The following is a 22,471-nucleotide window of genomic DNA, read 5'->3' on the forward strand; positions in this document are numbered from 1 at the left end:
TGTGTTTGGAATAGGCTTTGACTGGGAGTTCCTGCGTGGCAGAAGGGGGTTGGGCTGGATGGCCCTTGGGTCTCTTGACCAGACACTGTGGTTAATGCCACACACCTGCGCATCTCTAAGCAACTGGACTCTACCATTCCCGTCCTAAAAGAGGGGGATTTAGCCCTCTCTTATGACGAAAAAGCCGTTTTAAACTAACTTCACGGCTCGAAAAAAAGGCAGGGTCTGGGTTCCTTCCTTCAGCTGAAGCTTTATGGACCCAAAAAGTGGACACGAGGCGCCCCTAGTCATGCAATTAACCCTCCTCCCCCCCATCATAGACATGGTACATCCCGCCACTGTGAGGTGGGGAAGCGGCGTCAAGAGAGCCGGCGGCGGGGCTTCCTTTCCGTCGAGCTATAAAGAGCGCTCAAAATGGCGGCGACGACAGCGGGCGGCTGAGCGCCAAGGAATCCCTCCGGCGCATGCGCGGAGGTGCCCTCCGGCGCGTGGCACACGGGCACCACTCTTGGCGCCCCCGCCTTCGCTGCCATGGCTTTGGGGCTCCGGGCCAAGCGAGCCGCGGCGCTCCTGCATTTCCTGTGCTTGATCTGGGCCGTTTTCGCCCTGACCCAGAACCTAGGGCTGCCCAAATCGGTCCGCAAAGAGCAGGACAACACCTACGGAGGCCAATGGAAACACCTCACCTTCCTCAACCAGGTGCTAACTCTTAATGATTGGGACCGTTCTAAGACGGATGATAATATGTTGGAAAAGAAGAGCGCATGCGCAGATGGGATATTTCTCCTCGGCACGCGCAGGAGGGGGGGTTCTTTGGGACGGGGAGCCAATCAGAGCAAAGGGAGGGAAAAATGGCACGAAGGCGGTTGCTTTGCTGAGATTATCATACTACGCGCTTATACAGATACTATTGCCTCCTGTTGCATTCTGGGCATTGTAGTTCAGAAAGACCTAAGAGCCCTCTGGCTGAAAGTTCTAAATGCCTCTCTTTAAACTGCAAGTCCCACAATGCAACAGGGAGGCAGCCAGAGCAGTTGAAAGTGGAATAGCAGCACTATTAAGAACTTTATATATTTTATTTATTTATTATTTTATTTATTTGTTTATTATAGGGAAGCGATAGGGGATTATGTAGGATTGGTTTTATTTTTTATATATAATTAGTACACTGTATATTTTGTATATTTCTTTTTAAAAATATAGTATTTATTAATTTTACAAATATATAAAATAAATTATTATTATTATTATTATTTGTATCCCTTTTTGAGGATCGAGGCAAGTAACATTAAAATTAAGACAAATTACATAAACAAATAACAAAACATTCCCTCAAATCAATAGAACCCTCCCTCCCTCATATATAAATTTAACAAAACAGTAAAAGCATACAATCAATAATAACATTACTTAAAACAAACCTTATTTTCCCCCGAAATGTAATACAATGTATTACTAAATACGACGTTGGTTTTGAATTACTATAGTCTCGTTCATAATAGCTTCCTATATTCCTCAAGCTATCTCTCCCCTAGTGAAAAAAGGGGTTTTAGTTAACTATGTATATTCATCAAGCCTATATCATTATTCCAATCCATTCGTGACAGAGTCTTATATTTTCCCTTATATTACGTAAATTATTTACAACATTTATCTTCATTTCGGTCCAACAATATCGTTGCATCCTTTAGCTTCCTTCATATACTTTAAAAAGGGTTCCCTCATCTTATATATTTTGTATATTTCTGTATCGGAGCGTATTGTAGCCCTCCTCAACCCTTAGAGAGAGACGGGATATAAATAAATTATTATTATTATTATTATTTGTTTCAAGGATTTATATCCTCTTGTTACATTCTGGGATTTGCAATTTTAGAGAAAGGCGCTGAGAATTCTCAGCCGGAGGGCTCTTGGGCCTCAGTGGACTACAAATCCCAGAATGCAACAGGAGGCAGCCAGAGCAGTAAAAGTGAAATAGCAGCGCTATAACAGTGTAGTGCAGTAGCCAACCCAGTGCATTATATTAATAGCTGTAGCAAGTGCATTGAGGCTGCTGACACAATACTGCAGAATTCATATAAACACTGACTTAATTGTCATCAATTTCAACTGGCCCTTATTGCAGGTTTCATAACCTGGCAACACTGCTAAAAAAAAATCCTGTTTGATAGTTCATATGTCTAATGCTCAGGAATTATGGGGAATATGGAATTTTTGGAGGGCACTACATTGAGGAAAAGCATAACTAGTTCCATCTTGACAAACTGACATTTTCTCAACATGCTCCCCACAACCGTTGTTAAGTCACTGCCCTTTGAGGAAGCTTATCATATGTCATTATGTATACAGTCATCCCTCCATATTTGTGGCTTTGATATTTGCAGATTTGATTATTCACAGATTTCATTAATATGTTTTCTCTAGGACTGTCTATGTCCTCCAGTGCAACTCTGTGATCAATTTTAACTAACAGTTGCACTGAAAGACCATTTGTAGCTACTCCAGTGCCATTCTATGGTCAGTGTATGTTGGACATTGACCAGAGTTGCACTGGAGGACCTAGAGATTCCTAGAGAGGTGTTCTCTCAGGTAAAAACAGTGTTTTTGTTATTTGCGTTTTTTCCATATTCACAGGGGTCTTGTTCCCCTAACCCTAGCGAATATGGAGGGACAACTGTACTTTCTTAATAACCATCAGCTGCCTCTTAGCGCTTTTATCAGGAACAAAATATATAAATAATGTTTGAACTGCTCCCAGTTTAATTAAAATTATATTGTAAAGACTAAGAATTGAATTGGTGTAAACATATCCAGACCAAAACCAAGTACAAGCACTAGGAATACCAAGTACATTTCTATACCGCTTATCGAGTGCACCTAAGCACTCCCTAAGCGGTTTACAAGGTGTAAGCTAATTGCCCCCAACAATCTGGGTACTCATTTTAGCAACCTCAGAAGGATGCAAGCCTGAGCTTGAGCCCTTTCACTGGTATTGAACTCGCAACCTTATGGTTTTGAGTGAGTGGCTGCAGTACAGGCATTTAACCACTGCGCCACCAGGACTCATTAGTAAGTTGTATATGGTTTCCTTTGATTTCTCAACAAAGCAAAAGGAAAGAGTATTTAGTGTCATATAATTGTCAAATAATTAAATTTATTTGTAATTTAATAGGTTCTGCAAGCAATACTGTATGTACTGTGTGTCATAATTGATGGTGTAGCTCTGTGCCTCCCATCCAAAGACAAGACTGTGTCACGAACGATGGTGCCTATCAGAGATTACATCTTCTCGGCATTTGTATTCCCCGTTGGCTTAGTAAGTAATCACTGTATCTGTAGTGAATTGGGCATCTGGCACAAGACAAATTGGTTTTGGAGTCCCTGTTAACGTAATGGCCAAAGATTAATAGCTGTCTAGTGGTATAGAAAGAGTCCATTTATACGTTGGAAGTTGGGAAGTTAAACTGGTCACAATGCAGGGTCATCCAGAGCATTAGGGACAATTTTGCAATTACTTTTCAGATGACTACATGCACAAACTGGTCAGAATCCAGACAGAAAATGAGGTGAATCAGGGAATAAGCATTTTCACAAATAACTGTGTTTTTATTTCCAGTTCATTCACGAATTTGTTTTTTTCACGTAATTGCAGCAGTCTGAAAACCACGTCTCCGATTCTCCCTGTTCCCAGATTTCCCATGGTTCCTTGTTGTGCCAAAGAGAGGAGGCAGCCTTGTTCTTAAAGGGATATATATATATATATATATATATACACGCACACGCACCGCTTTCCCTTGCACGGCTGGTCTCTTCCTTGTGCAGCAGGGAACAGCTGGTGGGAGAGTAAGAGAGAGGATGTTTTGGAATTCCTCCTGGACAAGAGGAAGAAATGGAGGACATATCCTGGAAAAGGAGGGCATCTGGGAATTTCAGCCCTCCTTGAAACCAAGCAGGTTTATGGACCAGCCCCATCCTTTTCTCTCTCTCTCTTGTGTGTGTGTTTGTGTGTGGTTTTAAGGGAGTTTGCATTAAATACAATGGGACTTCCATCTGAATAAACATATATGAGATAGGGCTGTACGCTGAATTTGTGAGGAGGAGCAGCTTATTATATCTATATGGAGCTTGGGTTGCAATTACTATACTAAATTTGAATGCATCATCCAGACTATGTTTCCACAAGAGATCCTTCTGTTTTGCTAGCACTCAGAATTGTTTATCATTTCTAATAAGCCTATCCACTATATGATCTATATCTAAGAGTGCTAAGTGTGTTCGAGTACCTCACTGTGTTGTGTGCTGAGGGGGGGAGAGTTGGATATTGGATGTAAGTGTATGCATGTATCAGCTAGTACTATGGGTTTTTTATTTTTATTAACTGTGTTTTATCTGTATTATTGTAATATTGTATTTTGCATTACTGTTATGGTTGTATTGAACTTTGTTACTTGCTTTGTTGTTGTATATGCATATGTATGCTGTAAACCGCTTTGATCGTAGGAAAAGCGGTATACAAATAAATCATATTATTATTATTATTATTATTATTTCCTTGATGTTCCTTTATTAGAGCTCTTCTACTGCAGTAGAGCAGTCATTAACTTTTCTTGTGCATAAAAACAAGGAAGAGAGTGAGAGTACAAAAAGAAAAAAAAGGAATGTTGCAGCATCTTTAAGACTAATGATTTTTTTAAATTTTAGGATGAGCTTCTATGAATATCAACCCACTTATTCAGATGCAGTATAGAGTAGTTACACTTTATGGAAAAAAAAGGTTTAAAACATAAAATACATTTAAAACCTTATAATTTTCCCTTTTCTGACATGTCCTGTGTAGACTTAACCATGGATAGTGGTTCCACGAACTGGGTGCAAATTAATAATTTTTCTTTCCTTGATTTCCTTCATTCCCATTTTACTTGGATTTTAACGTTAAAAGTCTCTTCAGATGTTTCTAATAATTTTTTAAAATTTCAGTCTAATATATGTGAAGACAATCAGCTTCCAAAGCAATAAAACATATGCAAAATTATGTACATATGTGATTATCCTCTTTTGTCTGTGGAGGGGTTCAGCAACCTTCATCTTATTGTCAAAAGGATCCCAAAATGATTAGGAGACACTGATGTAAATTGAAATCGTGAATGTCTTTTCTGTGACTGTATTCATGTTGAAGAATGAGTCTTACTTTATGCTGACTGTAGCTGTTCCCAATTATATCATACCAGCTTCACTGTTAGATTTGGACCAGACCACCATCACTCATGCCTTTGTATTTTCAGACTTGCCACATGCTTTGTATTCTGCAGGGGGCTACTCATGAGAATAGTTTACAGGTTGCAGTATATGCACAAGATGAATGAATGAAAAGTAGTTTGGTGAATCACTTAATGTTTTATTAGAAACTCTGTTTTCTCTTGGTCTCCGGGGGGGTGGGGGGGGACAGCGATTTGTAAAAATGGCTGTTATCTATCCTATCCTATCTCACATATATTCCATTGCATCTTCAAAACACTCTGTTTTTATTAATCTGTATGACCCACTCCAATGCTATTGCATGACCACAAATACTTTTGGTTTATGCTAACAAAGATTCCTTCGTCATGTCAAGGGAATGCTAGTTTGTTTTCAAAGATGACACAGAACTCCCAGTTAAGAATGTGTTTTCTTGACTAATCTCCATTTTGATTAATGACTAAGCCATAATATAGAATATCTTTTAACCATTTCAGTGTCTTAATTGGTCTAAGGAGATAATCCCATTAACAAATAAACCAGTTTACCTCTTCCGGCTTGAATTCAGGATCTGGAATGCTCCCGGATGTTATCGTACCTAAATCGTTGCCTATCTAGTTGGGATGCCACCACCCAGATGCATCCCAGGTTGAAGCCTCACTTGGCCAGCCAATTTTTGAAGTCCGAAGCTCCCCAACTTCGAAAAAGTGCTGGCTGAGTGAGGCTTCGACCCGGGATGCATCCGGGCAGCTTCAGCTAGATAGGCAGCAGTTTAGGTATGATAACATCCGGGGGCATCCCGGATCCTGAATTCAAGCCAGAAGAGGTAAACCGGCTTATTTGTTAATGGGATAAGCTCCTAAAACATGCTGCAGAAATAGTCCAGTTTGAGACTACTTTAACTGCCCTGGCTCAATGCTAAGGAACTGTAGGAACTGTAATTTTATAGCCTTCTCTGTCAGAGAGCTCTGGTGCCACAATAAACTACGATTCTCAGGATTCACTAGCACTGAGCCAAAGCAGTTAAAGTAGTCTCAAACTGGATCATTTTTGCAGTGTGTTTTGGACCATTGTCTACCTCAAAGTTAAGCAGATTATCTGTGGTCGTTATTCTTAATATTTGGCTGTATTCTTGCTTTACACTTAGTTCTTTAACTTTCATTAGTAGTTGTTCCATGTCCTTGTGATTTTTGGCTAATAATATGATGCCATCTGCTTATCTTAAATTACACAGCCCAGTGATGAAAAAACTTTTTTCAATACTATATCTGATTTTAATGTATTTTTGGTGCTGAATTTAACAAACACAATAAACATGCCATGCTACACTAAGTTTTTTCACATATTCAATATTTTTATCAACTAAGCTGTTTTTCAGTTTTGATTAAATGCAGATACTGATGTTCAGTGCAATTTCTTTTAGTGCTTTTGAATGGAGTTTCGTGTTTCATAAAAGTGATTTAAAGTGTTTCTATTAGAAGACTTTAACCCCTCTCTTAGTGTTTGCAGGATAATTTTTTACAGGCTCATTTTATTCAGTCACATAGTACAACATAGAAAAGGTAAAGAAAGTTGTGAAAAAACTGTACATAGTGAAGCAAATCTGAGGTCATTTTTGGATAAATTCTTATAAAAACGGCATACTTTTTTTTAAAAAAAGTTTTTATGACCCTCCATTTTCCAGGCCTGTTTTTATTGATGTTTCCTTGTCAGTGTATGTATGTATGTACAGTGGACCCTTGTTATCCACTGGGGTTTGGTTCCAGGAACCCCCATGAATTACAAAATTTGTGTATGCTCAAGTCCCATTAAATACAATGCCATAGCAAAATGATGTCCCTTATATAAAATGGGAAAATCAAGGTTTGATACCTGAAATTTATACTTTTAAAAAATATTTTCAAGCCGTGAATGCTTGAATCCATGTATAACAAATCCGTGTATAAGGAGGGCCAACTGTACATTACCTAGGCTAGAATTTCACAGGTTAGAATATGCCAGCTGGCTGAGGCAGCTGGATGATGCAACATCTGAGATGGTTACACCATGGTGACTGACATGGAATGTCATTGTCACCACTTTGAGGATATACCCAGGATGACTCAACAGACATGATGTGAGGGGCTGATGCAAGTGGACAATTGCAGACACCTGTATGAAAAGATCATGGCATGGACAATATGTATAAATATGGGTGTGATCTATGGACAGTGTGGGTTATTGTGAGTAGTGGATGGTTGGTTGGAGAGTCGTCGTCATGTATATAGTACTATATATACTTTGTAGTAAAGTCCTGTAAATAGAAGTTTTCCTTTGGCACCTTGTGCAGTTGTAGATGCTGGCGGCACTGCAGAGCCTAGTAGAGAAGGACCATGAGTAGTGCAGGGCTCTGACATTCCTTCTACAGTACTAGTTTTCACACCTCTTTAATCAGAATCTACGTTTCCTTCCATTTGACATGTCCTGTGTATAATTTAACAGTTATGATAATAACATACAGCCTTGTCTGACATCCTTGTTGATTGGAAACCATTCTGTTTCCCCATATTCTGTCTGATGGTAGCCTCTTGTCCAGAATATAGGTGTACTTACTATTGTCACCTAGCATTGTCATCAAGAGCGTGTGTGGTAATGGCTTGAGTGTTGAACTACCAGTCCAGAGACCAGAGTTCAAACCTCCGCTCCACTGGGTGACCTTAGGCAAGTCATATTCTCTCAGCCTCATAAGAAGGCAAAAGCAACCCTCCTCTGAACAAATCTGGCCAAGAGAACCCTATGATTAGAAAGCCCTGTGATAGAAACACAGAATGTATGGCCTTAGGGTTGCCATGTGTCAGAAACAACTTGAAGGTACACAAAAACAAATCATTGTCATCATTATCAACAATCTGCTCTTTGTGTAGCAAAAGTGCACATCAGTTTCATTTACAAAATGTTATTTATACAGTGGGCCCTTGATATTGTTACAGGACCCCTCATGGATGCCAAAATCCATGGATGTCAAGTCCCATTAAATACAATGGACAGTAAAATGGTGTCCTATATATAAGATGGCAAAATCAAGGTTTGTTTTGTGTAATTTATTGTTATTTTGGGTGGAGTATTTCCAAGCCCTGGATGCTTGAATCCATGGGGGAAAATGAGGATATGGAGGACCAACTGTAGTTTCGTCCTTCAGTCACAAGTTTAATATGATGTTATATAATATACTGTGTTATGTAGTCCTGAATAATGATCTGTTATGAAATTAATGTTTTTATTAATTATCTGGAGATAAAATGAAAAGAGTAATATCCTATATTCACAGTATTAAACCAACTGTAAGAAGAAGGGGAGAAAGAAGCAAAACATTTTAGTGTTGAAAAAAATGTAGGCACACATATTCTGCATTCTTATAATATTTTAATTATAAATGTTTTAATGTTTTTATCTCAGTTTGTAGCTGTTGCTTTCTGGAGCCTTTATGCATATGACAGAGAACTGGTGTACCCTAAAGAGCTTGATAATATTAATCCAACTTGGCTTAATCACTCTATGGTAAGTGAATGGTAAGTGGTAAATTAGCTTAATCATTCTATGATAAGTAAATATATAGGCTTGTTCATTAGTTATTAATCTGATTTTTAAAAATAACTCTTCTGGAGGTGTGGTCCATGTCACACAAAACCAGGAGTGGAGAAAATGTGAGCCCTGTCATGTCCCTGACTATTTTTGTTGTTCTGTTTCCCCCACCTCAGACTTTGTGGCTGTAATGGTGAAATTTAGTCACATGGTGGAAAATGCTTTTTTGCCTTTAAATATGTCACTGTACCAAAGAGAGAGAGAGAGAGAGAGAGCGCTAGCTGTACTTGGACTTTAAACAAAAGTGTTTGAGGGGTATGTTTTTATTTTAAAGGGAGAGAGAGAGAGAGCACTCCCTTTTTTCCTTCCCCCCACCTCCATGAACAGCACCATTACCTTTGGCGACTACTACTTGTATTGTCACATTAGCACAATCCAACTGAATTCCTTTACTTGCTTAGTGGAGACTATGAAAGGGGGAAATACTGTACACTGTTCAATTAATAGAAAAGCACAGAACTACAATAGGTACATCCTAGCTTCCCATGCAATACAAATAGGAACCACTGGTAACTGGCTGGCAGGAGTCTATGCCACATCTCAACCAACCTTGAAAGAACCAATCCACTTATGGCAACAGGCAACCTACCTGCTGTGGTACCACAACAACATTCATTGCTTTAAAGGTAACTTTGGTCCACATAGCAACAATTGAGCCACAGGAAAGTATGAAGAATTCCTGCACAGAGGTGTTGAGATCTTATATGAAACTGCCTCCATTTAAATTTTTTTAATTTACCTATCGGGTTAGTGATTAAGACGCCAATTCTGATGATCAGGAAAGTTGGCAGTTCAAGGCCCAAGTGCCGCATGATGAAGTGAGCACTAGTCCCAGCTTCTGCCAACCTAGCATGCAAATGCAAGTAGATAAATAGGTACCACTTTGGTGGGAAGGTAACAGCGTTTGGTGCAGTCATGCATACCACATGATCTCAGAGTTGTCTTTGGCAAAGCTAGTTCTTAGGCTTAGTAACGGAGATGGGCATCATCCCCTACGGTTGGTTACGACTAGACATTTAGCTTTTACCTTTATATGCTCTCTGTGAATTAGGTGATTCCCACCAGAGTATAGCCCTGAGTATATGTCACCGAGAAGCTTCATAGCAGGGGAACTATGTGATTGGATACAAAATGTGTCAGAATACTATACTTTGTCATGGCAAGGTGAATGAGGGGACAAGTGAGAGGCAGTGCTTTTTAACCTCCATTAGGTTTAATGGGTAAAATGTGATATACACCATCTCAGTTCCTTTCATGTTATTGTTTTGTCTAATTAACAATTTGTAAGCTGCTCTGATAGCCTTGGCTGAAGAGCGGGGTATAAGTAAATAAAATAAATATTATTGTGTGCCTTCAAGTCATTTCTGACTTATGGCAGCCCCAAGGCAAACCTATCATGGGATTCTTCTTGGCAAGATATGTTCAGAGAGGGTTGCCAATGCCTTCCTGTGAAGCTGAGAGAATGTGACTTGACTAGACTGTAAAATATTTTCTTTGACATAAACATGAAACAAAAGCAGAAATTGTGTAATATTACAGAAGCACTGAAATCAATATAACAATCAGTACTAATTTTGTTAATTTTCTCCACATGTATCTGTTTGTGGTTTTGATTTTTAGCATACTACAATTCTGCCGCTGCTTTTCATAGAGCTGTTTATATGTGCCCATAAGTATCCTGGTAGGATTAAAGGAATTTTGGGACTTAGCTTCTTTGCAGTTACATACCTCACATGGTAGGTATTTACTTTTGACCTCTTACAAATAAAATATTTTACAATTAATGTATCTTACAATCAAATATTAACTTGAAGTATTTATTTTAAAAATCTGAAGAAGCATGATGTGCATACCATTGCACAGAAATATGGTTGCAATGGCTTCCTCAAAGTAATTTACTATAATTCATCTAAGTTATTTTAATAAACCAGTTGTTGTTGTTGTTGTTGTGTGCTTTGTAGTCATTTTCAACTTATGGCAACCCTTAGGTGAACCAGTTTCTTGGCAAGATTTGTTCAAAGAGGGGGTTGCTTTTGCCTTCCTCTGAGGTTGAAAGCATGTCACCCCCTGGATTTCCTTGACTGATCAGGGATTCAAACTCAGGTATCCAGAGTCACAGTCCAATGTCACTACACTATGCTGGCTCTCTAAAAATAAACTGTAAAATATTATAAATAAATATTATCAAATAATGCACATTAATTAAATATTACAACTTTAATTACTATAAACATAGACCTGTGCTGTAATCAAAATTAATAATTTTACCTCCAAACATTTGGTTATGTCTCTTCTCTTGAAATCAGTACCAAATACTGTAGATCCTGCCTGTATCTTGAAAGAAATCTAAATTTAAATAACATTTATAATAATGTACATATAATTTAAGAGTTGCACTTGCATATGACTTCAGAAATAAGTGCATGCAATCAGCTACCAATCTTTATGATTGTATGGCTCCTTGTATCCCATAATATTTATCTTTTTTCTTTTTTCTTTTTAAGGATACTATGGGTGCACCATAAATCTGGGATTTGGGCATATCCAGTTCTAGGAGTGCTCAGTCAATGTGGAATGATAGTATTTTTCTCTGTCATGTTCTCTGTTTTGATAACCTTCTACTTCCTTGGGGAGCAGTTAACAAAATGGCTATGGGGTAAGTAAAGCAAACAATTGTTATCTTTTTTTCAGTGCTCCAGTTGGCCTAAGGGTTGCATTTTCTAACATTCATTGTATTAGTAAGCAGATAAAACTTTGTTGTTTCTTCAGAAAACAGATTCTTAAAAGTAGTAATGAATGATGTGATGAGTTTCCTCCTGAGTGCCTACATGCACTGCAGAAATTCCCACAGATATTCTACCAAGTCCTGCTTTCTACCGAAAGCCTCCATTTTGACACAGCAATGGACTGGCTATTCCAGATATCATGACAGAATTATGCAACAGCCTTCTCTGCTCCAGTGCAAAATTGTTTTCCACAATCACATAAAATATTTTGTGCCTTAGATACCATATCATTAGGTGGCTGTCTGTGAGAGAGGAAGTACCTCACATTATCATGAATAGCTGAACATATTGCAGTGTACCTTGCACAGCCAACAGAGCAGAAGGGAGCGGGGAGATCAGAAGACCACCTGTGAGATTCCTTTCATATGCATAGGGGAGGCACATGGAAGGGGATCTTTATTTATCTTTATTTATTGTTGTTAATGTGTCATGTGCCTAACAGCAAAATATTCCGAAACTTGTTATGTTTCTTTTCTTTTTCAGCAAGACGTAGGAAGAAGTGTACATAGAGAGGAACCTGGAAATGGTATAAGGTCATTAAAAGTTGAAACTGATTTATGGAAGAGAGTGCAACTTTAATCAAGATAAATGTGTTAATCGTAACTGGTTCATAAGTGTTCAGAAAATAGCATTTTCTCCCTTTTATAATTTATAGTAAAAGCCACAAAAACATAAAGAAGAAATCAGAAAAAAATCAGAAAAATCATGCTTATATCAAAATTTCTGCTTTTATATATAGAAATTAGGTGTATATATATATATATATATATATATATATATATATAAAAATAGATTGTGTACACATAGTGTTAATCACTCACATGATAATACAATGTCCAATCTGTTGGAATAGAATTCTTCCAATAGTATCATGAGAGTATGAGCATTTCACATGTATTTATGCACTTTTTTAAAGAAGAAAACTATTTTTAAAACAATATAATGCATCTAGGAACAATGCACAGTATCTTTCCTCTTAGTAGCCATGTGCCAGTAGGAGAAACTGTTTTATGCTCCAGAGTCTAGGCTTTCTAAAACTGTACACAAGCCAAGAACTTTGAACTATGCAGCTGCAACTGGCTAAAACCCCTTCTGCTTGATGTTTCTGTCTCTACATCAGGTTTCAGTAATAACAGTGCATATATTGGTTTCTCATTGACTTGTTATACAATTGTCAAATTTTGCCTGGAAGTTCATCAAAGATCATTTCCAGAAAACATGAATAACTTGGTTAAAACAAGTATGGCTCTACCAGTTGGTGAGTAGGATTAAGGGAGTGGATGGAAACATTGAAGTGTGCTGCATTTTTTCTTGTGTTTTGTGAAACCATGGACTAGACCAGTATACCAATACGTCTTTGAATGAACACAGGCTGCACTCCTAAATGTTCCCACACGTGGATCAAAGCATTTCCTTTAATTTCAATAATTACAGTACCTACTAGTTTTTATGAGGTTGGTGACTTGTTACAATATTCTACTGCATAAACCATCATATTTCTGATTAAGGATATACATCCTTTCCCTCACAACTTCTCCAGAACAGAATTTCAGCAAATACTGGATTCTTTTCAGCTGACATCTCTGGAAATAAGCTGCTAATGAACTAGTTCTTTGGATTCCAACATATAGAGTGTCCCTCTGCTTTTTAATTTCACAGTAGTAAGGAGGGATTATGCTATATTTTATCTTACTACAAAGCCACATCTTTGCCTCTAAATATATTTTGTTACATGGTTTTAATTATACTTTCCTTGAATAATAAAATACTTTCCTTCTCACCAATTTTTCTAGTACTAGCTTTTTTAGTACATACAGAATGTACTGGTGATTTATTAACAGTTTGCAAATATGTCTGTCATGTATAAAGAAAATAGAAGACTCTAAAAATATTCACTTCTTGTAAGAAAGTACAGTCAGCCCTCTGTATCCATGGATTCTGCATCCTCTGATTCAACCATCCACAGCTTGAAAATATTTGAAAGAATTCTAAAAAGCAAAACTGGATTCTGCCATTTTTATGTAAGGGATACCATTGTATTACTCCATTGTATATAATGGGACTTAAGCATCCATGGATTTTGATATCCACAGAGGGTCCTGGAACCAAACCCCAGCAGATACCAAGGGCCCATAGTAGCTAAAAAGAGAAGGCCAGAGGTCTTCTCAGCAGTGCTTGGTAGCACACCAGTTAATTTTATATTAAGTTTCTTTTTTAAAATCTGTTAAATTTTTTTATTTCTGCGGTGAAAAACATAATCAGATAAAGTCTATAAGTCACAAATCCTTACTGAATATGATAACTGTATTGCTTCAAAATGCCACTAGCTAGGTAAGGTATTATATCAATTCAAGATCTTATGATTACATGACTTGATCTGACCTTTTATTAAGAATGCTTATCTTAAAAATCAGTAATATGTGATTCTGTAACATATCGGTGATATTTATTATTAAATCATATAAGAAAAAGAATATTCTCTATGCTTGGAGATAGTAACAAACTACTTGTACTTACTGTATATAGAGATGCTGTTTGTCTGAACTAGCATCTCTAGGTAAATATTACATATGTGGCCATCAAATCATAAGATAATATTAACTTTTAGAAACATTGCCACCTCACAGAATTTTTGGCATCTCCATTTTTCACCTTGTTGGAAGCCATAGTTCACACAAATGCACTCCCACAGTAAGAAGGAGCTGAAGAAAGTGTCTGGTCTCTGGGAGATGGTTGCATACAAACCATTAATCCTGGCTTCAAAGCAAAGAACATTGGAAACCTGTTGATTCCAAAAGGGGAAAAATGCTTACATTTCTCTCAATTTAAGTGCTAATTTCTTAGAAAAATAAATCAGGTAGCAGTCCCTGCAAAGAAGAATGTAGTGTTCCTCAAATCAAAGCCACATACGTAACATCCTAATCCTAATTGTATTGCGGGATTCTTCCTTCAGCCCTGTTATGTTACATGGGAGTGTCAGCTCATCATGTTTTTGACATCTTGCTTACAGTTTCAACATAGCTTTTGACAATGTTAAGCTTACCATAAAATCTCTTGAAGCTCTTATTTCAGCAGCAGGTTCCAGCAGAGGTGCCATTTTCTTGATTTCATTATCCTTCCTTTATATTGTGATAAACTGAAGAATAAGTACAAGTGCCATTTTGCAGTAGGGAGAAAATGTTGTAAGGCCAGCAATATCCCCTGGTATCTTCACTATATTTAAGAAGATGTACAGGAAGCTTTAAAATCAGTCAATCAGAAAGATGATTATGAGGAGAACAAGAGCATCCATTGTTAGACTCCAATGTTTTCATAAACTACAGCAGTTTTCGAAGGGATATTATGACTCATGCCTGAGTATGAATCATTAACAGAAATTTCCACAGTAAATAGGTTATCCTGTAATTGTCAAACAGAATGTTTTTCCATTATAACCTTCTACCATTTATCAGTATAGTCTGGAGCCAGAAAGATACCTTCCTTTTCCTCCTCTTGTATGGTATCTGCTGCCTATGTAGACATGGCAAATCAACAGAGCCTATCTGCTAAGGATGAATCTACTGACATTGCCTTTTGAAGGATTTTTGTGAAGAAGATACAAAGCATTACATGAACTCTGAGAGCCAGCATGGGGTAGTGATTTGAGATTTGGATTAGGACTGTGGAAACCAGGGTTCAAATCTTTGCATAGCCATCAAAACTCATTCTCACAGCTTCAGAAGCCAAACCTCTTCTGAACAATCTTGCGTAGAAAACCCTGTGATAGGTTCATCCGAGGGTCTCCAGGAACTTGAAGGCACACAACAACTACAATAGTTGTTCCCATGCGTATCTTCAGTCTCTCTCCTATAATTCAGATTACATGGTCTCAAAATTACATACTGTACACCTTTTGTCCATCAGTATCACGTGTGTTTGTCCATCAGTATCACTTTTGTCCATCAGTATCACCTTGCTTCAAGGTGGGAAGCTATTTATTCCAGTTGTATCTTCACTGTGGTTTCCAATTTCAGCCTTCCAAGTCTTTTTATTCCTTTCCCTGTGCTTAGATCGGATACGTGCTTTCACTAACATAAAGCTTTGAAGGATTGTCAATAAAACACCTTCATACCTTGTTCACAGAAATGTTTTCTTAAGTCATTTACAGTCCCATTATCGGCCCTTGGAGTGGTTACTGGCTGTCATGAACAGCTTTGAAAATATTTTAATGTTACAAAATGGTGCAAATTTATTTTAATGCATTATATTGGCACATTAGAACATGGTACAAATAAGGCATAAAACCACACTCATTTGGACTGCTTCAGGCAGAAATCTGGCTACGTTGTTTTGGAACATTGTAAAAACTGCACCCAAATGCTGATACCTTCCTCCACCATGAATAAACTTATTTTTCCTGTACAAACATTTGTCTTGCTTTGTTCTAGTCTGTTGTAGAGCCAGAAAACAGCTCCATTTGGAATAGTTTGTCATTTTCCCCCTCAGTATACCTAGTTACCCTGAACAGTCACATCATTGTTAAAAATGTTTCCCTACCTCTGAAATCCTCTTCATGAGCATATTATTATTCATTTATATTACTCACTGTAGCACCCATCATTACTTGGGAAAATAATTACCCATTAATATGATTCAGTTTCATATTTTCTGGAGGACAAATTCTTTTTAAGGTGCTCTAACATTCCCTATACATTGTTCACCAGTCTCAGTTGCCCTTTAGAGGGCATGCTTGATGACCAAAAACATTGTACCATATGCATTAAAAAAAAATAATGGGGGACTTTCTCCCAAAGTGAATTTTGTGTGTATCGTGTCAGACCATCCCAAACATTCCCTCCTAATTTGATGAAAATGTGTCCAACAAATTATACAGTAATGGGAGCTTAATATATATTACAAATCTATATACTGGTAAATGAAATTACTTTAAATAAATGAAAAATCTTCAGGTCCATACAAGTAGGCCATAATAAAACCAGAGGTCAATTGATCTTTTTGATATAAAGTTAATTAAGTCATTTGTAGTTGCAAATATAATATTACTTAACATTATGATAGTTTAATTGCTGTTTAACTTTTGCATGTTGTAATTTTTAACTGTTTTAATCGTAAGGCTCCTTGAGTCCCATACTGGAGGAAAGAGGGGATATTATACTGTTGTATTTTATTTTATTTGTTGAATTTATCTCCTGCCTTTCTCCCAAGATGAGATTCGATGATGATGACGACGATGATGATGATGATGTAGTAGCAGTAGTCACCAGTCAGATGGATAGACTCAATCATGAAGGACATGGGCCTGAGTGTACAGGAGCTGAGCAGGATAAAGGGTGTGATAAATGGGAGTCCTTCCATTTCTGAGAGCCTTCTTCCCAGATAACAAAGGGTTCAAGTGTGTGAAGAGGTACACTTATATTTGAAATGGGCAGTTGGGAGAAGCACGAACCTTTGAGATGGTTCTGAGGAAGATTGTAAAAACCATGGAGCCAACATAAGGCTTTGTCTAACAAGGTCTAGCAAGGAACTGTCTAACAAGGAAGGATGGCCTTGATATTGGAATGACAGCAATACTGGCACCAATTTCACCTCCAAGGGAGGTTATTCTATAACTGGAATGCCAGAGCAGAGAAGGCCCTCTCCCACACAGTGGCATCACTAGAAGGTACAGGTGACACCAACACAAGGGGTGGCAACATCACCGAAATGGCTGCCTATAAAACAACTTCCCTCTCCTCAGTGCCGCTGCCCCAGGGCCCAGTACTGGCAGGGAATGAACTCAAAGGGACCAATGTGAAGTGGTTCAGGAACCCTCCCAGTCTCCCCAGCCACCCACTTCTCCAAGTTGGGACCTCACCATCCTGCCTGCTACACTCTCCACTGTCCCTTGCTAGTGAAGCGCGGTAGCATCTTTGAATGGTTTTCCATTAATGTTTTAATTTGATTGATAGTTTAATGGGTTTTTAACTGCTATACTACAGTATACCGTATATTGTTTTAGTCATTTTGTTTTTAAGTTATAATGTAAACAACTGTGGGTTTACATTATAGAAAGGATATAAATTAAATTAATAAAATAAATAAATAATGGTGTCATTTTGATGTAATAAACATTGCAAGCATAGTGACAGAAGAAAAACGCAGCACTAAGGCTAAGGATTTCAATCTGGATCAGGCCAAGAAGTCAAAGAAGAATCTTATTAAAGTTGGTGCATCATCCCTTCATAGGATATTTGTTACGAGAGCACCTTGCAAGCCATTTTTGCTTGTAAGCACCAGTATTGTTTATTTTAAAGAAAACTCTTCCCTCTATTCCAAGATGTCTCAGTTCCAGTAGCAAGACAATGGTTATGTTCTGTGCTTTCAAGTCATTTCTAACTTATGATGACCCTAACGTGAACCTATCATAGGATTTTCTTGGTAAAATTTGTTCAGAGATAATTTTGCCATGGCCTGCCTTTGAGGCTGAGAGAGTATGTGGATGTCAGTGGATGTCCATTGCTAAAGGGATTCAAACCCTGATCTCCCAGTATCCTAGTCCAATGCTCAAACCACCACACCATGCTGGCTCCCAAAGACAATTATATTCTTCACTTCACTGGAGATCAGATTTTCACTTATTCAGATCCATTCTAGTATCAAACTGTTCAATCTGGAGATCATGTTATGCACCTTTCACTATGTCACTTTACTTTTGTCACAAGAAAATGGTGCAGATTTGAACAAAGACCTACTAGGAGGGAGCATAATTCAGTGGTACAATAACATTTGGCTACAGATATCCAAAATCCTGGCATCTCCAGTTAGGAGGAGTTATCAGCTGATAGAAAGGGCTCCTACCTGAGTGAGATCTTGTATACCAATTACTGGACTAGATGTGCAAACACTCCAATCTGGTATAAAGCCAATTCCTATGTAAACAAAACCATGATGCTATGGTGTAATCCCAAATACCAACAATGTCACTAAATTAAAGTAATCAGAAACTGCCCTCAGCTTGACTTCAGTTTATGGTAACCCGAGGAATGAGAAACCACACCACTCTATCATCAACAGCCCTGCTCAGATTTTGCAGACTCAGGGCTATGGGTGCCTTAATTGAGGGGCAAAACAGACGGGCAGGAAAAAGGGACTTGAATCTGCCTTTTCCAAAGCCTCATTGAAAGCCCAACAACTGCACTGCCCGCTCCGAAGGTGACTGGAGTGCGCATGTCATGACCATATGGAGCGGCTCCAAGCCATGCCACTGAATACTTTTATTTTTTAGTGTTCTCCTTTACCAGCCCTGCGCACTTTCGCAGGAGTGAATCACAGGCGATAACCATCCAATTGGATAGCCATTCCTGTCATCAGAGCAGAGGTATGTCCCTTCAGATGCCGGCAAGGTATAATCATGCCCCTCTTCACCCCTCCTTCACCCCATGACCCCTATCTGACTATCTGTTTTGTGTATTTTATAAGCATCTTCATGAGAGATGTCACAGTTTCTCTTTGGGGCATTGCCACCCTCACTGCTTGGGTATGGCAGCTCTGTCCCTTTTAAATGTGCTCCTGCGATAGGGCATTTATATGCACAATTAGGATTAGGGTTTGGAAAGAGCACCCCTTTAGAATTGTTCACGCATCAGTGCATTTATACATACATGTGAATGTGCAAACTTTCCAGGAAGGAGCAGAAAAATCCAGCTCCTTTTTAGTCCAGCTTTTCTCCCCGTAGTGTGTCTTGGGTATGCTTTCTGGCCACCTTCAAGGTGTGCATTGTCTAAATGCCCCACCTTGAAGCCAGCTGAAAACCTGCTTATTTTTACCATCTACAGTCGGCCCTCCTTATACGTGGATTTGCCATGCGCGGATTTGAGCATACGCGCATGACAAATCCGGGGATTTTGTCCCCAATGGCGGCACACATGCATGCGCACCGCCATTGGGGACAAAATCCCCCTCCTCCCCTCTTTCCTTCCTTCCTTCCCTCCCTCCCTCCCACCTACCTATCTATCTACCTACCTACCTACCCTCCCTCTCTCCCTCCCTGCTTACCTGCTCCGTTGCCGTGCGCCTCCTCCTCCGCCACCGCGGGAAAGGCCGGGTGCTGCTCGTGGAGGCCAAGAGGCCTGCAGGCTGCACCCGGCTCTTTCGCGGTGGCGGCGGCGAGGAGGACGAGGCCTGGCTCCATCCTCCTCGCTGCCACCGCGAAAGAGCTGGGTGCAGCCTGCAGGCCTCTTGGCCTCCAGGCTGCCCCCGGCCCTTTAAAAGCGGCGGAGGCAAGGAGGACCAGGCTTGCCCTCGCCCTCCTCGCCCCCACCGCCGAGGAAGAAGGGCCGGGGGCAGCCTGGATGCCAAGAGGCCTGCAGGCTGCACCCGGCTCTTTCGCGGTGGCGGCAAGGAGGATGAAGCCAGGCCTCATCCTCCTTGCCACCGCCGCTGAAGAAGAGCCGCGTGTAGCCTGGAGGCCCCTTGTCCTCCAGGCTACACCCGGCCCTTTAACAGCAGCGGCGGCAAGGAGGACGAAGCCAGGCCTCGTCCTCCTTGCCGCAGCTGCTGAAGAAGAGCCGGGTGCAGCTTGGAGGCCTCTTGGCCTCCAGGAGCAACACCCGGCCATTTTGCAGCAGCGGAGGCCAAGGCCACGAGGAGGACGAGGCCAAGCCTCCTCCCTCGCGGCCTCGGCCTCCACCGCCACAAAATGGCTGGGTGCTGCTCCTGGAGGCCAAGAGACCTCCAGGCTGCATCCGGGCTTTTTACAGCGGCGGCGAGGAGGACGAGGTCAACCTTCGTCCTCCTCGCCGCGGCTGCCACCATGAAAGGGCCGGGTGCAGCCTGGAGGTCTCTTGGCCTCCAGGAGTAGCACCCAGATTTTGCTGCGGCGGTGGCGGCAGCAGCAAGAACACGGCGGTGGCGGCGACCCAGGTAAAGAGGGAGGGAGGGAGGGAGGGAAGTTAGGAAGGAGGGGGGAAAGAGGAGGGGGACTTTTCTGTCCAATGGCGGCACGCATGCACGCGCGCCACCATTGGACAGAATGGGGCTTGAGCATACGCGGATTTTGGCATACGCGGGGGGTCCGGAACGGATCCCCCGCGTATACCAAGGACCCACTGTATTTCACCCCTGAGTCTTTTCATCTGTAATGCAGTCTTCCTCTTTTCCTACTGCTTCCTATCTTAACAAAGGCATGTTACGGACCGCCTGAAAGCGGCGGTCTGCCGGGGCCACCAGTTGCTCCACGAGGGAGCCGCAGCTTCCCTACCGCGCGGCTCCCTCATGGAGCAAAAAGAAGCCTGGAAATAGCGCTTCTTTTTGCACCCTGGAAGTGGCACCGCAAGTGCCCAATGGCGCACTCGCAGCATCACTTCCGCCACGCGATGTGCAGATGCTATGCGTCCGCTACGTCAAAATGGCAGCGCCCATGTGGAACGGGCACAGCCATTTTGTATGTACCCAGTACGTGTCAGGGATGATGGGAGTTGTAGCTCTTCACCTCTGGCTCTAACTCACCACCTTTTTATGCAGCAGAGCTGACCAGCTTTGGTCAGTGGTTAATGCTTTTCTTCAAAGCAGCAGAGTTTCAGAGAATAGGCTGAAGACCCTGACAAACTCTCCAAGCCTTCTCACTCTTCTTCCTCAGATGTCTCCAAACTTCCCCAGGATTCTGCTGGCTCTTGTATCTTCACTCAAGACACCAGACAACTCAGTAGTCTTATATAAAAGATCTACTTTATTCTACTATATACAAATACTATATGCCCTACAAATCACAATCTCCAATACTCCACAATATCTCCAAACTACTCCAACTACCCAACAAAAAACATTGGCAAACATTGCAATTATTATAGCCATTGTTAATCACCACCCACTAGTCAGTTTCCACCCAGTGGGTGTGTACATTCATTTTGATTGGTTCACATAGTTCAAACCACACTTAAGACCAACCCAAGTATTTCATCATTTTACCTTGTACACTTAATGAATCTCAGGTGTTTCCAATTGTACATTCTATAATTCTGTCCTTGACTTTCAAGACTTCTAAATTACATTAGCTTTTTCACCTGTGTAGCTTCTTAATTGCTCTTGCTTAGTCATTGTGACTTTCACATACATATTTTATTTCTATTACTGTATGTCCCATGTTGCATTTTCCTTAACAGTACGTACTAGGGTTAGGGGCGTGCTTTACGCACGCCCTTTCCTAACCCTAGTACGTCCTGGGGACATACTTTACGCCCGTCTGGAATGGGCCTAAGTAATCAGAAATAGCCATCAGGTTGGTTATTTTTTCTAGTGAGTCATGTCTTTTCATGATTCAGCCAAAATACAACAGTCTCTGTTTAGTTATCTTGGTTTCTAGAGAGAGTTCAAGCTTGATTTGCTTTAGGATCGATTTATTTGTCTTTTTAACAGGTAATGGTATCCTCAGTACTCTTCTCCTGCACTACATTTCAGATGACAACAAAATGCAAAATCCATAAGCTGCAATACCTTTATTTGGCCAACTCCAAAGCACAAATACATTATGCAAGTTTTCAAAGCTTCACTGGCTTCTTCAGGCAAAGATGTTAAAAATCATACAGAAGAAAAATGGCGATGATGTTAGAGTGATAGGCTTATGTTCTGTTTTAAATGTTTTAAGATGGTATTGAGGGATTTCAGTGTAGGCAGAGGACACTCCCCTTATTGGTCATGTAAGGACTAAGATCAAAGAGCAATAAAAGACAGGTACAATTGGCCCTCCATATCCACAGGTTTTTAATCTATGGATTTAATCATCCATGGCTTGAAAATATTTTTAAAATATATAAATTCCAATAAATAAACCTTGATTTTGTCATTTTATACAA

At 40.0% G+C, this 22,471-nt stretch overlaps 1 protein-coding gene across 1 annotated transcript; it reads left to right on the forward strand.

Moving 5' to 3' along the window:
- The first annotated feature begins 531 nt into the window (after nt 1-531).
- On the forward strand, nt 532-12,298 carry LOC149315592 (androgen-induced gene 1 protein-like). Its single transcript, XM_089518478.1, has 6 exons — nt 532-699; nt 3,173-3,316; nt 8,671-8,772; nt 10,477-10,592; nt 11,361-11,512; nt 12,126-12,298. The coding sequence occupies exons 1-6, from the start codon at nt 532-534 to the stop codon at nt 12,149-12,151; spliced, it is 708 nt and encodes a 235-aa protein (XP_089374604.1). The 3' UTR covers nt 12,152-12,298.
- The last annotated feature ends 10,173 nt before the right edge of the window (nt 12,299-22,471 follow it).

Source organism: Sceloporus occidentalis, unplaced genomic scaffold (assembly GCF_023333645.1).
Source record: "Sceloporus occidentalis isolate IW3139 unplaced genomic scaffold, rSceOcc1.0.p SCAF_3, whole genome shotgun sequence".
NCBI classification, from domain to species: Eukaryota; Metazoa; Chordata; class Lepidosauria; order Squamata; family Phrynosomatidae; genus Sceloporus; species Sceloporus occidentalis.

What these genes read in the sequence shown, in the direction of transcription:
- LOC149315592 (XM_089518478.1), top strand. Translation starts at nt 532, where the DNA reads ATGGCTTTGGGGCTCCGGGCCAAGCGAGCCGCGGCGCTCCTGCATTTC. An exon ending in CTTGGCTTAATCACTCTATG is followed by an intron (nt 8,773 to 10,476) that starts GTAAGTGAATGG and finishes TTTGATTTTTAG; the next exon opens with CATACTACAATTCTGCCGCT. An exon ending in GTTAACAAAATGGCTATGGG is followed by an intron (nt 11,513 to 12,125) that starts GTAAGTAAAGCA and finishes TTTCTTTTTCAG; the next exon opens with CAAGACGTAGGAAGAAGTGT.